Here is a 17,459-nt window from a genome sequence, read left to right on the forward strand (position 1 = left end):
CATTATTACAGTTTGACCAATGTGTTACTATTTGACAGTATTCATGACCATTTCATTTCTTTTCTTTTTCTTATTTCATTTCTTTTCATATTTATTTTCTTTTTTTCTTTGTTTTTATAATAATGATTTATTATTTAAAATATTTTGTATCTATTTTTTTTAATTATTATTATTATTTTTTCATTATCATTATTTATTTTATTTTTTATTTATTTATTCAATGTGTGGTGCATCCAACACATATCTATAACTACATAATAATTTCAACTAAAATAAATTAAATAAACGACAACATACGCCTCCTTGTGATGTGTGTGTTATAACTAAACGACACTTTCGCTTTACCACAGCAGTTTGATTTCCTGATGCCCACATAAGCCGCCCTTTGAATGGAATAACACGATAGTTATTATACATTGATTTATAGCTCAATAACAAGGATTTATCCAAACACACCTGCCTCCGCCACACCTCACTCGGCCCAACGCTTCGGTCTCGCGCGCAGACGCTGTTTATTTCAAGCGTGGCGGCTTTGATCTAACGTAGAAGTCGCCCGTCTCTGTCGAGATGACGTTAATTTGACAGCTCCTCCCTTAATGCGCGCGGCGTATGATACATTATGCACACATGTTTGGACACGCACCATTATACTCCGGTTTAATGTACTAGAGAACGCCGCCGCGCGCTCACAGGCAGCTGCATCCTCACTACTATGTGTGTTTCCCCCCGTATATAAACGTCAAAGACACTCGGCACAGCGGGGGGGCATTTGCATGTTGTAATAAGGTCCACATATCACAGCTCTACGGGACGAGGCGCAGGAGCAGCGGAGGTCTCCACGTCGCTCTGATTTACCCGCGCTCCACTGTCGAGATTGTTTGATGCCCGGTGAAATTGAATATGACATCTTTCAGTGGCGGCGACGGAGAGCGAGAACGGAGGAGGTTAGCGGACGGGCTTGTTTACCTCGTGGTGCGGTCGCTGGGGGTTTGCGAAGCGGCGGCAGCGTAAATGTCACCGGGTCTGTTCGAGTCTGTGTTTTTGAAAAGCCAGCTCCTCAAAGAGTCGTCCCGCCGCGCGTCACCTTTTTAGAGTTCTTTGAGCACATCTAACTTGCATTTGTTGAGTAGGTACCGTATTTTCCGGACTGTAAGTCGCACCTTTTTTCATAGTTTTGGCCGGGGTACGACTTACATTTATACTTTTATACTTATACTCCGGAGCGACTTATATGTGATATTATTTGTTATTTTCACAGTTGTAACCGCATTTCATACTCCAGTGCGACTTATATATGTTTTTTCTTCACTATTATGCATTTTTTGGCAAGTGCGACTTATAGTCCGGAAAATACGGTAATATTTTTTGTTTCAAAATGTGTTTTCCATTTTTTCCATTTCATTTTTTCCCCTTTTTTCAAATGTATAAACATATAAACAAACACAAAGAACAAGACCAGAGAGAAAGGACTTAAACCGAAACAAGTAGACATCCACTAAAAAAAAGAAGATAAATCTTGACACACGGAACCCAAAGAAAACGTCCCAATACGTCCATAGTCTGTCAAATTTGTCTATTTTCAAATTAAGTCAGAATATAATCCTTTCAGATTTTATGAATGTCTAAAGTAATGTCTGTCCAGTCCCTGATCCATTTTTGAGTGATGGCCTTCTTAAGAGGAACATTAAGAGAATGTTCCAGAAGTAACTGTTCATTGTGTCCACGGCAGGAGTCCTCAGGCCCAAGCACATACTGTAGTTCCAAAATCGAGTGGAATAGCAATGTCAAAAACTGTTTGTAGCGCATCCTTCATTTCAGTTCAAAACTTTTGAACAACAGGACAGTCCCAGGAGAAGACGTGACAGTGCTTTGCTTCCCGGCTGCCACAATTTCTCCAACAGTGTATTTCCCTGCGAGTAATGGGCACTTTGAAATGGCAAACGTGATATTATTCTTCCAACAAAACTCTCTCTGAACATGTCATTTTGTCGTCCTCCACAGGAATGCACCCACTCTTTGTCCGTCAAAACAAGACCACTCTCTCTTTCCCATTTGTTCCTAATATTTTTAGTAGAGTAACTGTCAATAGAATACATATTGTTTTACATATTTCCGTTTAAGACATAATTTATTCCATGTACTTCAAATTAAAATAAAGCACATTACACACAGCTACAAATATCTCCATGAACACACCCTCGCACACACACGAGTACAGATGCACCAGTTGAGGAAGCACCATCAGAGCTTGCTCGCGGACACGAGGAGGGGTCTCATGAGGAGGGGTCAGACACCAAACCTCCACCAGGGGGCCACACGTCTTGAGCCTGCTCTTAACAACCTGAACAAACTGGTAATGAAAAGATTCCATTAAGATGCTGTTGCTGTTCCTCTGGGCGAGAGAAATCACCCACCTTTTTCCCCCACGTGAAAGCGTTCTGTTTGGCCATGAACGGACGCCATTTATGACATTTAATTAATAGTGAAACTACCAGAATACAAAGAAATAATAGTGAAAATGTTATTTGTGTTGTTGAATTCATAATGCGTTCACCAATTTGTCCTGGTGTTATGGGGAATGACGCTTCGCTCATCTTGCCTCTGCTCGTGAGTAATTGCTGGTATTAGTATTTGAAGTATTTGAATGCATGATAATATGAAGAATTTTATTGAGAAGAAAAGATATTTCTCCAGACAGAAAATGCCTGCTGCTTTTAAACACGTTGTTTTCGCCGTGCTGTTCGAGGAAAGTGTTTTGAATCCCGCAGATCTCCCCTCCGACCGTTTCAGGGGCAGCGGTGCATTACGGCGTTTAGCCCTGGGACATTAGCCCTCATCTTTGTGCTGAAGACCACACGAGAGCCCGGACCAGACTCCAGGACGGGTTTAACAAGGACGACGGGAATCCTCGTGTTTTTGAGGTGTAAAGACGCTTCAGGCGACGGTAAAACAAAACAAAATAATACGGGAGTCAGTGAAGGTTCAAGGAAACAAAAACATGCGCCCCACTGTTTTAGCCGACTGTATTTCTGCCGTGTACTTCGGCCGTGTTCTTTATCTTCATAGTGTTTTTTAAATAAAGCATTGGAATATGTATAAGCCTTATATTACACTGATGTATGCCACAGAACAACCATGTCATCAAAGCATATTCTATTGTTACATTTACTGAGAAATAAGGGTTTTTAGTGTTATTCAATTGAACAACAATACAACAATTGTGGGTCTGGGTAGATATGGGTGAGTCTGGGTTGGTCTGGATGGGTCTGGGTGAGTCTGGATGGGTCTGGGTGAGTCTGGATGGGTCTGGGTGAGTCTGGATGGGTCTGGGTTGGTCTGGATGGGTCTGGGTGGGTCTGGGTGAGTCTGGGTTGGTCTGGATGGGTCTGGGTGAGTCTGGGTTGGTCTGGATGGGTCTGGGTGAGTCTGGGTTGGTCTGGATGGGTCTGGGTGGGTCTGGATGGGTCCGAGTGGGTCTGGGTGGGTCTGAAACTACTGTCTTTGCTCCCTTCTGAGTTGTTCTAGGCCCAACGTGGTAACTAATGTCCATATTGTGGTTCTTTTCTGTCCAAAGAGAGTTTCAGAAACAGGTTTTAAATAACTAGATATTAATTGTGTTCATTACTTACCACAGAGCTGATTAGCCCCGGACCAGCTTTCCAACAATCCGTATTAATTACATAGATGAACGACGTACCTCCAGACTCAAAGTGGGGCGCAGTCAATGTGCCACTCGTGCCTGTGCCGAGCCCAGAGAAATCAAGAGTGTTGCAATACCACACAACCCGCTGCATGCTGGAAGACTCGGACACTTTTCGATTTCACCCACTCCACAAACGAAGCAACCGCCTTCCATAGATCTCAAAGCTGAAGCGCAGATACCGCCCGACATCTGAAAATGAGTGTGACCCTTTGCTTTTCTCCGCCGGTGCAGCCTGACCCCGCTCCTCTCCCCTCGCGCCGACTCTTCCTCGCCCCAACAATAGATTTCCCATTACAGCGCTCTCCGTCTCTGCAGCCCTCTCCAAACACGCCTCCACAATGTTTACCCCCAAGAGCGATCCGATTCCCCCCCATCCGCTGATTTGACTGCCAGCATATTATAAACGTTACGGACTGAGCGCGCTTGAATATATCGGTCCGTGAGTGCCGGTGCGAGTGTGTGCAGTAGATTAAGGGTTCATTGTACTATAAAACCCGTTATCTTGCGTGTTTTTTCCCTGGCACTAGTCTCACACATACATACAAACACATGCGCCCGGTGAGCTTTTCAATTATGTAATTACAGCGGCGCTGAATGGAGCCTGCTGGACACTGGAGGTCTATTGTTGAAGGGCCTGTCCCCCATAGACAGCAATTACCTGGCGGGCCGCGGGGGGAGACGCGCACGCCATTGTCCTCTTGTTTGCTGGATTCTCATCTACGTAGTGCGGCTGCTGCGGAAAGCTTAAGCAGTCAGATCATCAGGTCCAACGTGATCCTTGCCTGACCAGCCATTCCCAACACGTTTTGACCAACGAAACCTTGAGGGTCTGGGGCTCGACCGCAGAATTTCAATTTCTAGAGCGGAGTTTAGAGCAGAGACAGAACCAATCACATAAACCCAGAAGTGACGCAAAAAACGCGACACACTTAACCGGATATTACGTAGCCCATGTCAACAAGGCATTTATCGCGTTATCCGTCCCCGAACGCAGAAAATGTCTCCTGAATCGTGACGACGCCCTTCGTACAACCGCATCTAACGCACAGACTTTCCAGATTGTTCAAACCGAAGCGAGAGCAGAAGTAAACACTCGGTCGGTCACGAGCCGGGTCCGCCATCTTGAATGTTTTGGAACGGGGGTGAAGAGCTACTTCCTTATCTTCAGTGTAACGCAGGGGTATCAAACTCAGTTGGGCCGTGGGCCGAATTTCTACGCTCAGGCTGGGTTGCGGGCCGAACATAACGTAAAACATAAAACTATTAAAAAATATAAGAAATAAATAGCTTTATATAGCCTACGCTGTTTTGAAGCAATTACTGGATCGATTAAAAACAATTACAACTGAATTACAACAAATGCATTTAGAAAAACAAGTGTAATTTCACCAAGACTGTGCTTCAGTTTATGTGCATTACAACTTCAGAGTTTATCTATAGTTCTACACAGAGATAAACATTTGACTTTATAACAAAATAAACTTCTCAAAATCTTAAAAAACGTTTAAATGTACTAACAAACATTTCCACGTCTGTGTAGTTATCTGTACACCTGAACTGACACACCACTAAACTTCTGAGGATTGGATCGGAGGATTATGGTCTGACGACTTCATTGGCTCCGACTCGGGTTCCAGACCCTTCCGCATTTGAACAGAATGTGGGAGGGGCTGGCGGGTCAGGCAAACGCAATCCACCGTTTCAGGCCGGACTAGAGGATTCCACACAGAGAACATAAGCGCCGAGACGAGTGAGAAAGAACTTTTAGGACTACGACAAAGTCTAAGGAATAGAGTCTGGCGGTAATGCAACACTCGGATGTCAACCGCCATAAAACAACAACAACAACAGATACTGTTGTGACGTTGCCCGCCAGTCCAGACAAGAGAACCGCACGTTACTTACAACAAGGCAAATTTTAATATAAAAATAGCATAAAGTCATTTCTTACAAAATGAATGAATGGCTTCAAAGGATACCCTTGTAATAAGAACACAGAGACGTCAGCGATGACAGTAGTTACGCCTTTGACAGTGGACAAAGCAGTGCAAAACGTGAAATTGACTTTGGCATCGAAAGGTGTCGCTTTGTTCACATCTGTCTGGAGTTTTCTGCATTTTTAAGATACTAAACCGTCGGCCTAGAGTCACAGTACAGTACAATTGTAAACTTGTCCAGGAAGTGACAAGACGTTTAACTTGAGCGGAGTTAGAAATGGCCAAGATCTGGTGGTGAAAGTGGACCAGTGCATACTTTTCATACCCTGCAGTGGAGAAAGACCATCTCCAGCTTTATGCACGATTTCTCTTTACATAAAAGAACATTTCAAAGTAAAACAAATGATATACAAAATTCTCCAATATGGAAAGTCAAGACGTACTCTTCCAAAATAATATCAACTACAACCTACAGTTCAATAGTCGGTACCAAAGAAAGGGAAGAGGAGAAAACACCAAACATCAAAAACATCATAAGACTATTCTGAGGCACACATTTCACCTTAAAAATATACATTTTCCCAGAGTTTTAGTTAGTTTTAAACCACGGAGTAGGGTTTTTCTAAATAAAAATCTATTTCCAAACTGAACTAGTTAACAAGTTCAGCTTTAAAAGTCAAACTATAAAAAACTAAATGACCCTAAGACACGAGACAAAGTTGTAGTTTTCCTGAATAGTTTTAGAATGCTCTTCTTAAACTACATTAGAACATAGTAGAAAAAGCTTCAGTTGTAGTCATCTGGACTCAGTTTGAAAAAATAGACGTTTCGACTCTCATCCAAGAGTCATTGTCAATAACAGAATTTAGGTCGAGAACTCCGATATTAATACTGTTCTGTGGTAAGAGCCTTCCTGAAGTAGAAAGAGTTGTTTGTTTCAACAGAAACTCCCCCCTTGTATCTACCGTTAGAACATTAGAACATGTTATTAAATACTGTATATATATCTGTGTTCAAAATGGCATTGTTGTGTAAAAACGTGGAGTTAGAACAGTGTGTTGCAGAGTGGCTGGCGTCCTCGCTCGGCGCCGTCATCCTCCCACCGCCATGTTGTTCACGTTGGCAAGGCTCTGCACCAGTCTCTTGGTGAAAAGCGGGTGAGACTTTCCGCAGTAAGTGTGCGTCGTCTTCAGAAGCTGCTCCTCCAGTGGATCCAACAGGCCGCTCACCGGGTCCGTGCCGAACGAGTACTGCAACGGCAACGGCGGGCGCGGGTTAGTGACGGAAACACGGCCGTTTTCCCCCGGTTCGGCTCGAAACGAATGAGAATCCCCCCGCGGCTGACGAGCGGCGGAGCGCTCAGACTCAATTTTCTTAACGACCGCTCTGAATCCCGTTATTTCTGCTTGTTTAAAAGTCGAGGATGCACCGGGGAGTAGTGGAAAGCAAAGACGGGGGGTGCTTGAAAGTTAAAATGAGCCAATCAGAGCTCTGAATGGTGTCAAAACTCCCCTGGGGAAAAGTGCTCAAACTAAGATGCCCATTGTCGAGAGAGAGGTGCTAAGAGCAGCTTTTAGTGCGTTGAAGACTTCTTTTGACACCATTTTATTATACTATTCATAAACTATGCTAAAAATGTGTCAAACTATTAAATTAAATAATAAATACAAAAATGAATGGGTTTATAGGTTATAGACGACTCTAATTGAACACAGTAAAGTTTAGTCAAAAAATACAGGCGCTTTTAATTGTTTAAAAATATCTTGAAAATTCTTATTGTGAGTGGGCTCGCCTCGCCGCGGACCTGACCTGTAACTTGGCCTGGTAGTGCCACCTGCTGGTCTCCATGGAGATAAGACACGTTGGTAACACTTTATAATTACCGCACTACATCAATCATAGTGAACAAATTGTTTAGTGAGAATGATTCAGGCTTATTAATTACATAACTAATACGCTAATTCCTAAACTTAATTAAGCCGTTAATAAGCTTTAATCATGCTTAATGTGCAGTTATTGTAAAGTGGAACTGACGAGTTTAATGTCAAACTGTGGAACATTAAGTAAAGTCACTGTTGTCCTCAACTTAGTGTCGACTTTTTTATTCTACGCATGCCTTATTTGATCATAGTTCATATTTTCCTATTATTATGCATTGTTTTTATTGCTTTATATCACCAAAACAAGTGATTTATATTATTTTTTGGCGCGGTATAGCAGATATCCTTGGTTTATGCCAAAATGAGTCTAAATTTTGTCTCCATTTACCCTTATTTTGTATTGTACGTAAGCATTGTGCGTAAATCATTTGAAACATTGGAAAGAACAGCTTGAATTTAGTCTGGATTAGTAAAGTCTACAACAGCAACCGCATCCTCCCCATTACAAATTAAAAAAAGGTAAATTCACATAAGCCTTCCGTGGTCAGGTGGGACCCCCAAACCGCCGCGTTCAGCGAGACTCGACATAAAGTGGCTCCGGTCTTTTCCGCGCTATAGGCTTAAGGTCCGGTCATAAGTGGGGATTAGAGGGGAAATTTCATGTCTTTCCGATAATGAAAGCGCCTTTACAATGCTCTAAGGAAATCAAAGGGGAATTACCACTTTTATGCCGGCTCATTTGCCTGTGGTCGGGTCCCGCCTCGGTATCGGGTCACGAGGAGAGATGGTGCTTTTATGAGCGCGCCAACGTTCGCGCGCCGTTGGTCATAAAGTTGCATTTACAGTTGCTTGTATTGATTTTGGGCCGGCTGATGGGCCGCTGCTGGTGCCGCCGACTCTAAATGCATTCATTGGTTGTAAAAATTTAACTGCCGCGTCCCGGACAGGGCTTTTACATGCGAGAGGAGAGAGCGGTTTATGAAGGGCAGAGCTGAAACGTTTAGGGGTACGGGGGGGGGGGGGGGGGGGCTAAATCACAAGCTGAGGGGCACCACGGGCTGAGGGCACCATGCAATTGAACTAGGAGTCTAGAGAATGCCGACTCTGTCTTTAGTTCTTTATAAACTCAAAGCAAACTCAAGCCCTGGTACAAATACTTCTTTGAGCACTTTCCTATTGCCCCCTGTGGACTTTTCCACAGATGAACAGGCAAAAATAGATCAAATACCACTACAGCCGCTTTTGACACATCTTAAACTGCCTGTTGGAAAATCTATGCGTTTATGTGTACGGTACAGTTGCATTTAAGCGTAACTGCTGTATTGATCACTCACTATAAAGCTGCTTAACTGCGTACCACAGATCAGCCGCCAGACTGATCTATGTCCGATGTTTTGTTAATCGAGAAAGCAATGAGACTTCAGACCGTGATGGCTTCATTAAGCAAATGCCACTCGCAGCGTCGATATCATTCCACTCGTGATAAACAACCATAAAAACCCTCAGGAGAAATTAGCTTTGCTTCCAGCTCAGTGTTAAAGGTGGGAAACTGTGAAACATCGCCGGCACTCCAGGTCCACGGGGTCAGCTACAATCCAAGATCTCATCTCCAAGGTTACGGAAACAACCGATTGGAGGGGACGAAGAGGGTCCCCGGGTTATGGAAAGGCCTAGTCCAATCAGATCTTTCACTCAACTCCCCCATTGCTATACATATTGCACTGATGGCGCAGCACACTCAATGCACCATGTTCAGGAAGTTGCCACGGGCGATGCCATTAGTTTCAGCCCCTTTTTCCCGGTTGTACGATTTTGCAAAGAGCTGCAAATATCGACAGGAAGTAAGTTATACGCAGACACTTCAAAGCCTTTAACAGAATCACAGTGCATTGTTGAATCGACACAAAGGAACCTACTGTATTCTCCGGACTATAAGTCGCACCTCTTTTCATAGTTTTGGCCAGAGTGCGACTTATATTTATACTTATAACTATATACTTATACTCCGGAGTGACTTATATGTGATATTTGCACATATTCTTCTCCATTATGCATTTTTTGGCTGATGCGACTTATACTCCAGTGCGACTTATAGTCCGGAAAATACAATACTTTAGATCATATTTTAGAGGCAAGACTACGCTCTGGTTCTCCATTTAAATACTCAGAATTCACCTTTAATAAGAGAAGGGTTTCGCTGCAGCCGCTTAGTACAGTGTGGACAGTTTCTCTCTGGGCGTAACAAGAAACACAACAAACTAGGTAAAAGTGGGCCGGGTTTATTATCATTTAAATTGGTATATTTGATCAAAATCAGCCCGGCATAACTGACCACAAAATCTCTGTAGAGCTTTCTGTCCGTCGAGTGCTCTGGATTCCAACATAATCTGTATCATCCATAGTAAATAAACACAAACCATACAGGGGACCACACAGGGACACGCCCACCTTTCGTATGGCCTCGTACACCGCCCTGAACGCGGGCTGCTTGCCGTCGTGGAAGACCCCTCTGTTCCCGTGCAGAATGTAGACGCCGTGCTCTTCGGCCGAGGCGCAGTTGCTGCCGTAGATGCAGTGGTCCGGGCGATAGTTCCACTGACAGGGGAACTCCAGCATGAACCCTGCACAGAGCGGTGTAGGAACACATTCATCTATGAAGGTTCTAATAACACACAGTTCAGTTCAGAGTGCACTTTCTAATCACTCCCAAGGCTTTAACATAAGGAATCATGAAGCACTAAACTAATACAAGAGTCAGACTTTCAGAAGTAAAAGTCTAAAGTGTTTGCAGAAATGATCACATGACCTGAGTAATAAAGAAAAGCATCAGCAGTAAATCGGTTCTCTTGCAACATAATATTCCCACCTACAGTTGTCAAAAGTATTGATCCAAATACTAATATATTTTGTGTTTATTTGTGCTTAAACAGAGAGTCTGTAGTCATCGTTGTGATATCAGTTTATGGGAGTTTGAAACGACATCGACTCGCCATAATCAACCGGTCAGTGGTCTCAACGTTGTGCCTCGCCCTCGCATGCGTTTCATTGTACTGTATAACGCTCTTACCGGGATTGTAATGGAAGATGATGTTGAGGAGATCCTGGTCGCCCCACGTTATGTTCAGTTTGTATTTTTGCAGAAGAGGCATGAGAAGCTCCTCCCACCGCAGCCCAACAGAGGTCATGTCGTTCTGCAAACACAAAGTTAGACAAAAGACTGTGAACAGAGGATGTGACAATGGGATCTTCAGGAGCTTAAACCAGTGGGACTTATACGTGGTGAGAGGACGACCCCTTGTGGCCAGTTAGAGAAGTACAACAGCAGCTTGTGTGGTTACACTTCCTCTATTTAGTTATTTAAAAATAGTAAGAAAGTAAAAGGACAACATGCATACATTTGTTTTTGAGTAAAAGCATCTATTTAAGTAAAAGTATGTGAAAAGTATGTGTATGAATGATTTTGTTTCATTTTAAAATGTGAGAGGTTGTGATCTTGAGAAAGAATTGTCCTGATTCTCATTGGTTCTAGACTTTTATTTTGGTTTGCTCAAAGCCAGGACTTGAACTCAAAACCTTTGAGGTCACCACGAATGCTAAAAAATAACCCCAAAACTATATGGAAAGTACTTTTGACTATTTAGTCCTTTTCAAAGTCAAAAGTACAGTGGAGATACTTAAAAATGGTACATAAATGGGGCAGGACAATTTGGCCTACATTTTTATTGATATAAAAAGATAAACATTGGCAATAACTATATAATTGATTCAAGAAACAAATACCACTGTTGTTTAAGGATATTTAAGGACTAGGTTTGAGTTCTGCTTCTGCTCAAGTCCTTTTTCAGTCTCCAGGTTTAGGCTCTGCAGAGACTTCAGAGCTTGTGTTAAGGCAGCAGCCTGTGCAGCTCTGCTGTGTTTGAAAACTAAACATGAAACATGAGTTCTGCAGGGCTTTGATCACGTGATCATGAAACCACATGTTCAGGCCATAACTAATCATTAAAATGAGCAAAAGTCCTTCAGTAGTCTCCGGTGTCAGTTCAAAAGAAAGAATAAGGACCTGGACCTGGGCCTGGGCCTGGGCCTGAGCTCCTCTCGTTACTTTTAATTCTACAGAAAGCCTGTGGCAACTGCCCCGGAGCATAATCCTACTTGTTAACGCCGTGTAATATATTATTCTTTGATATGAGCCATGGGAAAGCTGACTTTCTCAAAGTTGCTTAAATCTATATTATTTACTCCATTTGTGGCCATTTTATTTTAGTTTAGATGATCTTCTGTATTAAATGGTAGGCAGGTAATTGTTATAATTAACAAATGTTCCTCTCACAGGAATATTTGCAAGTTGAAACATACAAAAATACAGTGGAAACGTTGCCTTTCTTTTTGCCAATAATCGTACTTAATGGTAATATTTCCTGTCACTATATACATGACTCTCAAATTAGAAGATCTGTTACTTTTGTACTTGTTACTTCCCACCACAGCCGCGGCGACAAGCACGCTGCCATGACGACAAGCACGCTGCCCTTCCACACCAAAGGTCACACCGTGCACAGAGTGAGAAGTTGTAACAAAAATGTGAAAATCAAATAAATAACCACACTATTCTCTCCGAGCCGATGGCGCGCACACACCTTGAAGAAAGCGCTCCTCATCCTGGTCATGTTCATGAGCATGACCCCGGAGTTGACACCCGTGCGGCCGTAGTACGGGTGCCGGGCGAAGCGGTTGTACCAGGCGATCCGGGGCTCCTCATGCTCCGGGGCCATCGCCGACAGCTGCGTGGAGTTGAAGCGGGACAGGAACGACCAGAGCGAGTCCACGGGCTGCAGGAAGACGATGTCCGAGTCCACGTACACCGCCGAGTCCACGCCTTTCAACATCAGCTGCCGGGGGGACAACACCGTAAATGTACAGTCTGCAAACAACGTGATGTACAGTCTGCATACATACGACATGCACTCACAGGAAGGAAGAGGCGCTGAGAGGCGCAGGGCTTAAAGAGCTTTTTCCACTCGGCAGCGTTTTCACTGGGAAAACTAATGGAGTAAAGAGTGTAGTTGAACCGAGTCCGAACCAGGTCAGGCCACGACTCCAGCTGAAACAGAAACATTCAGCTGTTCACGCATTCATATTAATCATTATCATTATCTACTCATAATTTATGTCTGCAATTGGACTAAGAAGAACGGTTTTCTCTCGTAAAATGACAGGATAATTTGTATTACTTTATTATTATTTTTCAGTTATTACAATATCATGCAGCACTAATTCTTTTATTAAAGTATTTGATCTACAAATACAAAAAAAGGGGAGGACAACGAGAACAAAAACAGCAGAAAAAAGACAACAACACAGGCATTAGACAAATAGATGGATAGAGGAAAAACAGTCTAGAACAGGCATGTCCAAACTGCGGCCCAGGGGCCAAATGCAGCCCTCAGACCAAATTGTTGTTGGCACTCTGGCAAAAAGTAGTACTTTGAACAGAATTTTTTTTTTAAAAATCCAACATGTTTGTTATACCAACCTACTATAAATGTTCTTCTTATTAAAAGTGTGGAGGCATCGAAAATATGACAAATGCAAAATTTTGAATGGTTCACTTCATTGTCGGGTTGTTTGTGGCCCTCTGCTCCGGTCTAAGTTTCAAAATGCGGCCCTCGGTGAAAAAGGTTTGGACACCCTGGTCTAGAAACTTCAGAGCTGGGTGATTGTGTGTGTGTGTGTAGGTGATTGTGTACGTGTGTTTGTTTGTGCATGTATGTGCGTGTGCCCATGTGCGTGCGTGTGCATGCATTCAAACAGAACAAGACGCCCCAATTCTCATTTGCTGCACACTTACAGCCTCCATGAAGCTGGCATGTAGCTGATCTTCTGCAAAGATGTGCACACAGAGTTGTTTGACGCTGAAGAGAACGGCCGACTTGATCATGACCAGGGTCTCCTCCAGTCGGTTCCCACAAGCCACCACGGCCAAGTGCATGGGAGGCTCCCCGGGCGTGTCTGCGTGGCTCTGCTGTCGCATGATGTACCTGAGGGGAAAGAGAAGCATGGCTGTGACGGGCAAGTGTAAACGTGTAAAACCAGTTACCATGAAAACATCTCCATTACAAGCTTCTGTAAAGATACAACTGAGTGAGCAGAGCATTTACAGGCCATTCACTGCCTCTAGATGAGCTCTGTGCAAGAGACTATTTGAATTCAGACTCTGAAAACGTTTATTGCCATTGCCAATGAACAAAATTCACAAACATAGGAACTTGCTTTGGTGATTTGGTGCAACATAAAACAATGCTAAAACAACCTATATAAAGTCAAAAAGGGCATGTAAAAAGACAAACAATTAAAATCTACTATAGGATACAATACAAATAGGCTTACAGCACAGTTCTTGCAGGGATTTCAGATTTTGCATCATGTTGCATTGTGCATTTTAGCTCCACGTACATTACAGTAGTTGCAGTATTCTCTGCAGAAATTCCATAAATATCCAACAACTTGTTTACAAAGCACTCAAGTCTGAACTTTGAAACTGTCACCGTTTTGCTGACAAAAAGAGAGTTGGGGTCAGTCTAGTGTAGCCCGTCTACTAGGGAAAAAACGTATGAAATGGAAAATTATATATATATATATATATATATATATATATATATATATATATATATATATATATATATATATATATATATATATATATATATATATATATATATATATATATATATATATATATATATATATTATTGCTCTATTTTTTGCTCTAACAAAATAACCCCTGCTGCATTTAACAAATAACAAGACATTTGGTTAATGTGTGGTGATGATTGGGGAGAAGCGACGCGGCTTGGATAAATCATTTGTCCTGCCACGTATCAATCATAAAACGCACCTACCGCTCACCTGCAGCCGCGTCAGGTTCGTCCCCACGTTTCCGCGTGCCTAAGCGCATGGATCTATCATAATATAGTTCCCTCAGTGTACGGGGCAAAATGAAAATGAAGACGGAGAAAGACAGTTCGAGCTGACGCAGAAGTGGACAGAAATCTACGAGAGACGAGCGATGTGCTCCGTTGTGCTAATAAACAAACGCACGTGTGTGTTGTATCAGTCCACACGGGGGAGTGCGCATGCGCACTTCCGCCTGCGTTCTCAAATCGCCGAAGAATCGTCCATTGCGCCTTTAAGGTTTCCATTTCATGTTTATGTTTGTTAAGTATTAAACTATATAATTATACATTTTAGTCAGTCAAACTACTCTTCTCCAAAATGTGTGTCAGCTGAGGTTTCAAAAGCCTTGGAACAAAGGCACTTTTAATCCCAGAATATAAGCAACAGTCCTTATTAGTAATATGAACGCAAGTCAATAAAAAGTATATAAACTACACATTTCACTCAAATGTAGTAAACATTATTATATTCCAGTTTTTACTAAACTTTTGTTCTCAGTTTGACCATTTTTGTAAAGTTTAGATTATAATGTTACTTCCTGATTGGACGTCGGCAGCAAAAATGACACAGGTAGATGTAATCCCGCAACTGTTACCTGGCAACCATACAGTAAACAAGAGCCAAAATCCATAAAATTCCACAATATTTACGATTTGACAAACAACACCACAAAACACCTCCATTTCTGTTGAATGATCCTTTAAACAGTCAGAAAATCGTGTCAGCGAAGTGTTGTTGTTGCTGTTTTATGGCAGTTGACATCCGAGTGTCGCATTACCGCCAGACTTTATTCCTTAGACTTTGTCGTAGTCCTAAGAGTTCTTCTTCCAGTGCCTTGACTTCCAGTGCTTTGACAAAGCCCAAGAGGTCATGAGATGCCTTTGTTATTGTATGCTATTGAAGTTCTTCCTCCCCTCAGACTTTGTCGTAGTCCTTAAAAATTCTTACATCCATGGTGTAAACAATCTCTGCGTTTTAAATGGCACGTCGCATATCGATGACATCACAGCGGGATTCAGTTTAGAACTTGGCCGTCTTTACAATAACTATTTACCACGGGCGTTATCCTACATAACTAACTCACAATTACAAAAAACTATAATAAAAGACTTTTAAATTAAGTTCCAAAATAAGTAATAAATAAACAACAGTAGTAAACAGGCGCGTGTCGAATGCGGTCACGTGACTCGTCCAACTTTAAAACGCACGCATTCCAACGCACTGGTGTTTACCGTTCACACACAGCGTAGAAACACACGTCTGCAGACCGCCAAAGCCCCCCGCAGACCCCGGGCTCTCACCGATTGTACCAGTGCGTGTCCGCGGCGGCCCCTCGTCTGGCTCCCGTGGCTCTTGCGGCTCCTGCTTCTTCTTCTTCTCTCGGAAGAACCACAACGCGCCTCTTCGTCCCGACGCCTCCGCCCAGCGTGTCCGAGTAAAAGAGCTTAGAGTAGAAGTAGAAGCCCGAAAACACGGCAAACACCATGCACAGCAGCAGTGCACGGAGGTAACGCCGCATTCTGGAGTGTCGGGGCACCGCGCCGAGGTCGGATCATGACACGGACATTTGCTGCTGCCGCTGGTGCCGCGGCTGGAGGAGGATTCACCCGTGGAAGTGTCACGCTCGCGCCACTGCACGCGCTTCCGGTCGCGACGGGTCACAAAATAAAACCGTGTAGAGCGTGAGGGGTTGATGGCGCCCTCTGGTGGAAGCTGGTAGAACATGCAGCCCTAAAACCTAAATATAAATAAATGGCCTAAACTGGATGTATCGGGTGATTTTTATTTTAGCTAAAGGTGGTGAAAGTACTGCATATTTACTGCACATTACTACAATACAAGTATGGTAAAAGTAGCCCAGTCAGTTTAATATAGTGATGGAAGGATCAACCAACCATCGATGTATCAATACTGAAGAAGTATAAATACTTGTGCAAAAATCCGAATACTTTTTGGTTTTTTTAAAGTATATTTTGCTTAATTTTTTGCAATACTTTCTTTACAGTGTAGATGTTCTGCGCATATATTTACTTTTCATATTAGTTCAATCTGAGGTTAAAAGAAAATTATAGCAAAAGTCAAATTCTTCATGAACAAGGAGTTTCAAGCCAAAATACAAAATATGAATTTCTTCTAATTTGCACCTCTAGGCCTACCGTCTCCAGCACAGAGGTGTCCAGGGGTCGACCGCTTCCCTCGGACCCTCTGCTCTGCCCACACAAATGATCATTACTGCAAATATAAGTAATTCTACCAGAATTCTACCATTAAAACTCTGTCATATCACTTTACATTGTGATGTGTTCCAAGCCTTATGACTGTTAAAATCACCCATATGAATGACTGTATTGACCACTGGTCTGACTGTGGCCCTCTGTGACGAGCCTACGCTTCATATGTGTGGAAAAAAAAAACAATTGAAAACCCAGAGTTGCTGATATTTGGCAGAATATCGATATTGTTTACAGCCTAATATAAATTATATTGTTAAACTATAGTAACAATAGCTTAGTACTCCTTCTTTACCTTGTCACATCTGAATATCTATGCTTGATTTTTAGCTGAATTAAACAGAATCAACCGGATTATAATTAATGTTGCAGCCACTCAGATTGTTTAGTTAATAAAAATACTTGACTGAATCTGTATTTCCTTTAAGTAATCAAGCTACATGCTGATGTATGACTTGTCTTAACTTTTATTTTGAAGGGCCCGGAAGTGTCTCGTCTTCTCCTGCCTTGTGCGTACTGCTAACTTGACGCGGCGCTCTCCTCCTCCTCCTCCTCCTCCTCCTCCTCCTCCTCCTCCTCCTCCTCCTCCTCCTCTTCCTCCCCGCAGAGGTCGGGACCTCTCTTGGGGGAAGGGTGGGAGCGACATTCAGAGTTGTTTCCCCTCCTCCCTCCCCCCGGCTCTCAGAAACTTTCAATTGGTTTCACCCGTGAAAAGCTCCTCTTAGTTCTCTAAATTAAAGCTCGTTTTTAGCTT

The 17,459-nt window shown here is 42.8% G+C and overlaps 1 protein-coding gene across 1 annotated transcript; it reads right to left on the reverse strand.

The window, feature by feature from the left end:
* Positions 1 to 5,604: 5,604 nt before the first annotated feature.
* On the reverse strand, positions 5,605 to 16,083 carry LOC140368043 (glucoside xylosyltransferase 1-like). The gene is made up of 7 exons (XM_072454901.1): positions 15,776 to 16,083; positions 13,369 to 13,558; positions 12,490 to 12,621; positions 12,158 to 12,409; positions 10,588 to 10,711; positions 9,969 to 10,141; positions 5,605 to 6,890 (listed from the first exon to the last, which is right to left on the reverse strand). The coding sequence occupies exons 1-7, from the start codon at positions 15,991 to 15,993 to the stop codon at positions 6,732 to 6,734; spliced, it is 1,248 nt and encodes a 415-aa protein (XP_072311002.1). The 5' UTR covers positions 15,994 to 16,083; the 3' UTR covers positions 5,605 to 6,731.
* Positions 16,084 to 17,459: the final 1,376 nt, after the last annotated feature.

The sequence above is a fragment of the Eucyclogobius newberryi genome, unplaced genomic scaffold (assembly GCF_026437365.1).
Source record: "Eucyclogobius newberryi isolate DKJ021-1_F unplaced genomic scaffold, fEucNew1.0.hap1 SCAF_2, whole genome shotgun sequence".
NCBI lineage: Eukaryota > Metazoa > Chordata > Actinopteri > Gobiiformes > Gobiidae > Eucyclogobius > Eucyclogobius newberryi.

Excerpts from the sequence above, each read along its gene's own strand:
- LOC140368043 (XM_072454901.1), bottom strand. The coding sequence starts at position 15,993 with ATGCGGCGTTACCTCCGTGCACTGCTGCTGTGCATGGTGTTTGCCGTG. Across the intron at positions 13,559-15,775 it reads GACACGCACTGGTACAATCG|GTACATCATGCGACAGCAGA; the intron begins GTGAGAGCCCGG and ends CTTTCCCCTCAG. Across the intron at positions 6,891-9,968 it reads TGTACGAGGCCATACGAAAG|TACTCGTTCGGCACGGACCC; the intron begins GTGGGCGTGTCC and ends TTGCCGTTGCAG.